Here is an 8,483-nt window from a genome sequence, read left to right on the forward strand (position 1 = left end):
CTCCCCCCTCCCCCTCCTCCCTCCTTTCCTTTCCTTTCATTTAGTTATATATCTATCAAAAATACAATATATAAACCTTATATATATTCTTCTGAACAAATGTCGCAGAAAACTATTTTGTTAGAAAATCATTAATCAAAGTGAACTATTAAAATTAATGACACAGAAAATAATCAAGTCACTTTTATTGTATACTTTTAACGTGTACACTAATAATATATAAATCACACTTTATCTCTTTACCAACTCTCCGGTAAAAAATTTTTTATGCATGAATATGTATAAATATGTATAAACATATAAAAACACGCATAAATATTCATAAACATGTATAATTATATATGAAATGCGTCCATACACGATCGTACATCCTTCTTTCTTTTGTAAAATGACGTTTTAGTGTAATAGAAATAATAATATTAATGTGAAAACATAAAAATTATTAAAGAAAAAATTTTTTTTTTAGGAAAAAAGCAAGTTTGGAAAAATGTAAAAAAATTGCTCATACATAATTATGCATAACTTTATATATAATTATGCATAATTTTATACATAGATAATTTTTTTACATTTCTTCAAACTTGATTTTTTCTGAAACAAATAGTGCGAAAATTACCTTTTTAATTATATTTCATGTTTTCACATTACTATTATTATTTCTATTACACTAGAAAGTAATTTTACAAAAGAAAAAAGGATGTATAAACATATATGGACATATTTCATATATAATTATACATGTTTATGAATATTTATGCGTGTTTATGTATGTTTATACTATACTTATACATGCATGAAAAATTTTTTATCGGGTCTTTATTTAATACCCATCAAGACAAAAATCAGAATGGTATATATTCCTCTGCCATTAAAAAATCTTGCTTATTAGCTTTTGTTAGCTTCAACGATATTTATTTTACATACACTTTTTGTTTTTGATGCCTACAGCGCGAAATAAAGTGTAATTTCGATTTAAAAAATATAATTTAATAAGCTTTGAATCCGTTAAGATTTCTTATTTTATGTGTACGCGCGCGCGCGCGCGCGTGTGTGTGTGTGTGCGCGCGCGCACACATACATATTATGACGCTTTTTAAATAAAAATAATTGTCGTGTAGTCGTCGTGCAGGTAATCGTGCATCTAAACGATTTACTCAAACATAAAACAAACATGAAACAAATTTATTCTCTCCAGAAGCCATATTACGATGAGTTTATATATAAAGTTTTCCTACGAATTAAATGTAATTGTTTAATGTTGCCGATAATTACCGACGATGAGTATCAACAATAATAATTACGTTCCTGATTCCGCATCACCTATCCAAGGACGTGTACGGATTCCCATCCGGGTGTTCCCCGGGTCATCCTTGTTTAACGTTCGATAAACAATAAGGATGAAGTGATACCTGAGTAGTACTCGGATGGGAATCTGAACATAGCACAACAAGGATATTTAGTTCGTAGCTAATCTCATACCTCTTCAATATAGTTATATAATCGACTATACAATCCGACACACTTGGATATCCGTTTTTAATCAATTCATTCATAATAGAAACCTTGAATCGTTAGAAATCAAATTGGCTTTGTCCAGCTAATCCAGATTTGTCAATAATATAATTTTTTATCGAAATTACAGTCGATTAAAAATACTGATATATTAAATTATACGTTATTTTTTCAAGTAAGGTAAGAAGAAAAAGAAAAAGAGTATATAAAGATCCATTCGCGTGTTAAATTTCTAATTTTAATTAGACATAAATTATCCGTTGTTTTATTAATTTCTGAGAAAAATTATAATGTAAGATGCAAGATTTCATATAACACGAAAAACAATAACGAATAAAAAGCTATTGAGGTTTAAAGTTATTTTAATTTAATGTTATATGATACACACGTATTTTCTGAAACTATTTTTATAATTCTAAAGTATTTTGTAAAAACCGTGACTTTATAAATATTAACATCTATATTTAGAATATTTAAAAGACAAAGAATTTATACGTTTGACTTTGGTTGATATTGATTTATATATTTTATCTAGAAACGAAGCTCGCAACTACATTATGTCGTAAATGTAAATAGGCACATTCAATGTTATCCATTCTTCAATGGCTATGTAATTGTCCTCCATTAACTCTGTGTGTGTGTGTGTGTGTGTGTGTGTGTGTGTGTGTGTACACGTTTACGAAACATTCATGCATAAAATATGTAACAATATTTATATCCTACCGACTTTAAATTATAAGAATCTTCCAACGCGCTTTATGGGAACAATTGACAAATAATAGTAAACAATTAATAAAACGGATTTCTCTGACATTGATTGTAAAATGATTAAATACTTGTCATGATGTGATTGAATAAACAAGCTTACCTTAGTTTGATGATATGTATAAAATAAGAATATTAATATGTACACGATATTAAATTTAATCGACATAGGATGAATAATATAAATCAAATTGCTGGTGCGTCAATCGTACTTAAGAACTGGTTGCTTCGGCGGACAACCGCAAATTAATAACGTACTGTGATTTCACAGTAACCACTTTCCACCTGTCTATGTAACAATAAGCTTCAATGTTCCCCCACTATACTATTGAAGTAGGACATTTGCGTTGCGTTAGGAGTCGCTGCGCTATACTTGTTATCGCAAACTTCCAGTCACATGTCAGACATTCGGACACTTGCAATTTCTCTCTCTCTCCCCCTTCTCCCTCTCTCTTCACATTATTTTTGCACAAAATATATATCTTACTTCGTTTTAGCTGGAATAAAAATTAGACCAGTCGCGTCAGAGATGAAAATGGCGGGGAAAAAGGAAGAAATTATTTACAGGTATTTTATTGCTTTAATCGACAGTTTGAGATATAAAAAGACTAAATTTAAAAGTACTATAACATTAAGGGGGGGCACTTGGAAGTAATTAAGTAATAAAGTTTTTTTTTTGGTTTTTCGATTAAAACTCGGAAACGAAAAAAGATATCAAAAAATGACACCAGAGCTTATTTGTTGCTGCTGAAATTTCCTATAAAATGAGTTTTTAACGAACTTTGTACTATAAATGGAACAGGAGATACAGCGGTTTGAAGATGAGTGAAATTTCTTGAAAAAAACGGCAAAAGTAGGTACTTTTTCAGTTATTGCCTTCTACGTCGTTTTGAGTGCATCAGAGAGTAAAAGTAGGATAATTTAAAGTAGACCTTATCGAAAAATGAGCTTAAATTGAACTCGATACGATTTATACTTCCATAGATATCGAGCTCCAAAGTGGGCACTTTTTTGACAAAATCCGTCCATTTCGTATATTATCGTTTGAAGTGCCTCTTTTTCGTATATATAACGAATTAATAATTAACAAATCTAACATTAATAAAATAAAAATTAATTGTTTTACATCAACAATACAATGTAATACTAAGATTGATCGTTTTACCTACTTTGGAGCTAAATATCTCTGGAAGTATTGAGCTCAATTTAAGCTCATTTTTTTCAGTAAGATGTCTACTTTAAATTATCTCTTATTTCACTTTTTACTCTCCGATGCATTCAAAACAACGTAGAAGGCAATAACTAAAAAAGTACCTATTTTTGACGTTTTTTCAAGAAATTTCATTCATTTTCAAACTGCTATATCTCTGGTTCATAGTACAAAGCTCGTTAAAAACTCATTTTGTAGAAAATTTCAGCAGCAACAAATAAGCTCTCTTGTCATTTTTCGATATCTTTTTTCGTTTTCAAGTTTTAATCGAAAAACCAAAAAAGAAAACTTTATTACTTAATTACTTCCAAGTGCCCCCATTAATGTTGTAGCATTTTTAAATTTAGTCTTTTTATACCTCAAACTGTCGATTAAATCAATAAAATACCTGTAAATAATTTCTTCCTTTTTAAAACCTCTGGCGACTGGCCTAAATATATTGGCAATACTTTTTACCCTTTTTACTATGTAATGTGTGCGTGTGTGTGTGTGTGTGTGTGTGCGTGCACGCGCGTATGTGGGAGTGTGTGCATCATACACATAACATGCACAATTCTCAAATAATCTGCAGCTAGTATCGTTAATATTATAGGTAGATAATCTCATTATAGGTGTATACAAAGAATATTTTTCTTCTTTTTCTATGTATAAAAATGTCTTTAATATTTTTAATCTAGAATAAATGCGTGCGCGCAAGCAAATCTACTTTAGCATCTACTTTATCGCAATGTTCATACGTATTTGTACAAATTTTCTTCCTATATCAGTAAGTGTACTTTTCAAGTGTACCATTTCAAGATCTATCTGTAGACTCTCTTTTTTTATATGTTTCAGGATTTATTGCACAACCAGGACATGTGTGCAATATCTCATGAATAAAAATCTCACAGTCTAAACAAAACATTTGGTTACATTTTCCGCAGGTATATACCTAAAAATAAATACATATGTTATACTGGCTATCTAAAATATTAATTTATTACAAACTTGAATAATTTTCTAATCGCTTGTATTAATGTAGAAGAGAAATGACAGCCATTACCTTTTTATCCTTTTGAGCAAAAGCTTTTTGGCAACCAAAGCAGATAGTATAATCACTATCAGGTGCAATTTCTTTAAAAGGATCAACAGGAAATAGATAGTGATACGATCGGGCTAAATGTGGAGCGGATACTAGAGTAAGACCGCAAGCTCTACATTCCACAGGTAGCTCACAATGTTTACTGAGGCACTGGGGACAAAGGTAGCCGGTAGTCATAAGTTTAACCGTTTCATCAGAATTGTGTGCGTGGCTGTAAAGATTAAAGAAGAAAACACGCGCAAATATTATGCGTAAAAATAAAGTCAAAATAAAATATCGGAGCATATTATTCTGATTTGCACACTTACCACATACATACTGTTATAGATGTATCTGGCGCATTAGAGTGTAGAGCGTGATGAGGAAATCCCATTTTCACAAGCGCTGCATCTAATCGCGTTGCAGCAGGCGGAGGATCTATATGTGCATTCAATTGCTCCTTGTAATGTTTATCATCGAGCGCAACGCTGTGTTCGCCACCGGTAATATTTGCCATTCGTTTACAGATGTATAATTCAGCAGCCAATCCTATTACGCTACATCTAATGCTGTCCAATTTCATATTCTAAAATAAATACAACATTAAAAAAAGATAGATTTTCGAAGCAAACGAGAAATACAGAAATTAAAGCATACTCTTATCGTTTCGTTGATATCTCCAGGGTCGCATGTAGTCAAAGCCCCTATAATTACCAATATTTCTTTACTAGCGTGCGACGGTAATAATTTCAATAACTTTGTTGCCAATTCTAAAGAATTTTGCAAAGAAGGCTCACCGCCTACTACAGTTTGTTGTAAAATTTGCAATTCCTATAAAATATAGAAGACGAGATTGCAATATAAGACAAAACGAAATATTCCAGATATGATAAACAAAAAGAATATATAATAAAATAATTACCTTAATATGCTTCTTTGAGTTACCAGCCAAATCGCTAACTTTCTCAGCCCTTTTATTTCTAGTTATAATTACACCTAATTGACTTATAGGATTTTGATAGAAAAATTCTTCGATAAAATCTTCTAGGAGCTTAAGACAAATATAAAAAAAAAAATATATATATTTTTTTTTTACATGTGTATCTATGTACACACGCGTGCACGCACGCACGCACACAGGGTGTTCAAAAATGGCCTTATAATTCGAAAAGTACTAAATGAAAAATAACTATTATACTGTTTTGAAAAGCTCTTGACACCGGCTATTAGATTCTGGCATCAAAAATAGGGTGTCCCATAAAAAAAAATCGACTTGATTTTGATTTGACCTTGGCGATGCCACCCAAGGTCAAATTGATAAGATCTGTAAAGAAATCTTTTTATACCTTACAACTTTTGTCTGAAACGCTTCTTTCAAAAACGTCATCACTCCCGAAGAAATCCGGGGTCCCGACCTTCTTTGAACACCCAGTATAATATATATTATTATATTGTACATAATATTTTAAATCGCGCGTATATGCAGGATGTCCACAAAGGTTGGGGCCAAACTTAGACAGCGTGTTGAATAAGATCGAAAAGACAAAAAAAGTTATGTCCAACATAAACTTATGTCCAAAAATGTTTCATTAAAAAGTGATGTTCAAAGATTTACAAACAGATTCGTTTTCTATGACTCGTTGTACAGAATCATTGAATAAGAATAATTTATATGCGTACGGATTAAACCAACCGCGTTGGAATAAATATTTGAAAAGTTTCCCCTCTGCAAGAATATGCAAGCTTGCATTCATCCAATTAATGACTTTCCAAATCTTTCAAATATTTCTACTTCATAAGAAATAACAACACTTAAATGCGCATTTTAAATACATTCTCAAAGCTAGTTTTTTTTTCAATAAGAGATTCCCATAAATCAACAATTTTACATACAACCTCGTAAATAAAAGTCAAAGGGCATTAAAATCTGATTATGAGCTAAGAGACGAAATAATTGATCCATAGCCAATCACCGATCCAACACCAAGAGAGAGAATTGTTGATTAAAAAATTCATTCTGTTCAAAATAAGATGGAATGTGTATCATGTATAATATTAATCACATGACTCACACAACAAGTTATAGAGAGCAATTCTGTTCTGCTTGTAAATCTTTGAATGTTTGTAACTTTTGTAATAAAACTTTTTCAGACATAAATTTCTATCAACTTTTTTCATCTACTCAACCTTATTAACATAGTTTGGTGCCATTGGTGGATATTCTGTATATACAGGAGAGAGAATGTATAGATAATACACATATTCTTTCATTGTACCTTTAGAGAACACAGAAAACGAGTTGGTTTCAAATCTTGATTCGACATTGATTCAGAAGCATCTAAGATGATATAAAGATGCCTCATCATTCCTAATCTGGCACCCTGTTTTCTTTCCAACTGACGTTTTCTCTTGGCATTATGAATAATATCTGCGACAGATGCTTCCAACAGACCATGGTCATCTTCCTTAATTGCTTCCCTAGAGATTCCAAAACAGATATACAATTGTCAAGAATTATTGTTACATTATTGCATCGATACTACACGAGTATAAAACTTGTATCTAGATCAGAGTACCATATTAAATGCCTATAGGTGCATAACAACAACATAAAATCTATACCATGTTTTCTCGTAACCAGTTTCCCAACGGTACTCCTTTCCTTCAAATTCTTCCTCTGCCATTATCTAGATAAAATATTCTACGTATAATAAAAAAATATTATTAGAATGATGAAAAGCAAAAGGTAAGAATGTCTTAAAAACTATGTGTACGTACAGTGTCCTGTGTGTAGTTCAATGTAGTTATTTGAAAGTCACTTGAAAGGAATATTTGTTCGCTTAACATATATTGTGCAAACTCGTACAAATCTTTGAAGATTATACTGGGTGCTTACCATTGTGACGACACAAATCGACACAAGTTGACACAAGCGTCGTTCTATCTTTGTTGACATTCAGAGAGTTGTGTCCACTTGCGACTTGTGTCGTCACAATGGAAAGCATCCACTATCATCATCCGATTCTACTTGGTAAGAAAAGTAAGGCGATAATTTCGTCACCGCGCTATTTTACAGTCGTCTCTGCACTGGAAATGAAATGAAATGAAATGTTGAAAGGAAAAAAAAGAAAGACGAACAAGAAAAAATGAAAATACAGAGATAGAGGCGAATCTCGTGCGTGAGAGGTTAAAACAAACCGAGAATTGTAAAAATTCGATTCTGTGAATGAAATATGAATGGAAAGTCAAGCTCGAACTTGAAACTTTGAAACGTAAAAGCGACGCATCTCACGCACCGAATATTGCACATGAACCGGTAAAACACCGTAGAGTTACTTTACAGTTGATAGAATTGCATCCAAATCTAAATTCTAACGTCAACATCCCACAAGGAGAGTTTACGACGATTTGGGAACGGAGCAAAGAGTATATTTCATTTTCAAAGAATAAAGAGAAAGGTTGAAATTGTTGAAAAATGACGAACGGAAAGCAAGTTCTCGTCGTTCCCGATTGTTCCAACTCAATCCAACTTCAGTACTCGAGTTGGTTGGGTATGCCAGGGACGCCAGAGTGCCAGAGTGCCAGAGACGCCAGGAATGCCAGGATATGCCTGGCCTGGGTGAAATCCAAAGTTTCAGAGCGTAGATTTGATAGGTTACCCGCGAAAATCCGCGCTCCGGATAGGTCGAGACGAATCGTGGTGGGTTTGGGGAAAGAATGAGAAAAGTTGAGAAAGGAAAGGGCAGGAAGATTACAGATCGCGCGATATTCGCGATTGTTCGCCATTGATCGCGGTGCATCGTGGGTGCGGATCGCGGGCAAGTCGGAGCTCGGAGCATGCCGGAGCATGCCGGAAATGCCAGGACAGGATTGTCGGGTAAGTGAGTAAGTAAAACGTAACGAACGTAACTTACGATAAAAAAAAAAAAAAAAAAA

General features: G+C 32.7%; 3 protein-coding genes across 10 annotated transcripts in view; 1 reads left to right on the plus strand and 2 right to left on the minus strand.

The window, feature by feature from the left end:
• slif (cationic amino acid transporter slimfast) overlaps positions 1-2,417 on the minus strand; it is a 12,783-nt gene extending 10,366 nt beyond the window's left edge. The window contains exon 1 of the mRNA XM_018511062.1: positions 2,381-2,417. The gene's annotated coding sequence lies outside the window, so the exon portion shown is untranslated. The remainder of the gene's footprint in view (positions 1-2,380) is intronic.
• Positions 2,418-3,807: 1,390 nt separating this feature from the next.
• Ssl1 (general transcription factor IIH subunit 2 Ssl1) lies at positions 3,808-8,385 on the minus strand. Of its 6 annotated transcripts, XM_018510924.1 has the most exons (9): positions 8,032-8,282; positions 7,444-7,634; positions 7,170-7,234; positions 6,824-7,025; positions 5,470-5,598; positions 5,205-5,378; positions 4,877-5,133; positions 4,530-4,779; positions 3,808-4,418 (listed from the first exon to the last, which is right to left on the minus strand). In XM_018510924.1, exons 2-9 carry the CDS (start codon positions 7,501-7,503, stop codon positions 4,281-4,283), a joined length of 1,275 nt encoding a protein of 424 aa, XP_018366426.1. In that variant the 5' UTR covers positions 7,504-7,634; positions 8,032-8,282; the 3' UTR covers positions 3,808-4,280. The 6 variants fall into 6 exon arrangements, with proteins under 6 accessions (XP_018366426.1, XP_018366424.1, XP_018366428.1 ...); XM_018510922.1 differs by lacking the exon at positions 7,444-7,634 and having other exon boundaries at positions 8,207-8,385; XM_018510926.1 differs by lacking the exons at positions 7,444-7,634; positions 8,032-8,282 and adding an exon at positions 7,844-8,005 and having other exon boundaries at positions 7,170-7,248.
• The window catches only part of Chro (chromodomain-containing protein chromator), a 6,626-nt gene continuing 6,473 nt past the window's right edge, over positions 8,331-8,483 (plus strand). For 2 of the 3 annotated variants that reach the window (XM_018510910.1, XM_018510911.1), the window contains exon 1: positions 8,331-8,424. In XM_018510910.1, coding sequence (XP_018366412.1) covers positions 8,395-8,424 — 30 coding nt within the window. In that variant the 5' untranslated portion in view covers positions 8,331-8,394. Of the gene's footprint in view, positions 8,433-8,483 lie in introns of all 3 variants that reach the window. The other variant, XM_018510915.1, reaches the window with a different exon arrangement.

The sequence above is a fragment of the Trachymyrmex cornetzi genome, unplaced genomic scaffold, assembly GCF_001594075.2.
Source record: "Trachymyrmex cornetzi isolate Tcor2-1 unplaced genomic scaffold, Tcor1.1 scaffold358, whole genome shotgun sequence".
Taxonomy (NCBI): Eukaryota; Metazoa; Arthropoda; class Insecta; order Hymenoptera; family Formicidae; genus Trachymyrmex; species Trachymyrmex cornetzi.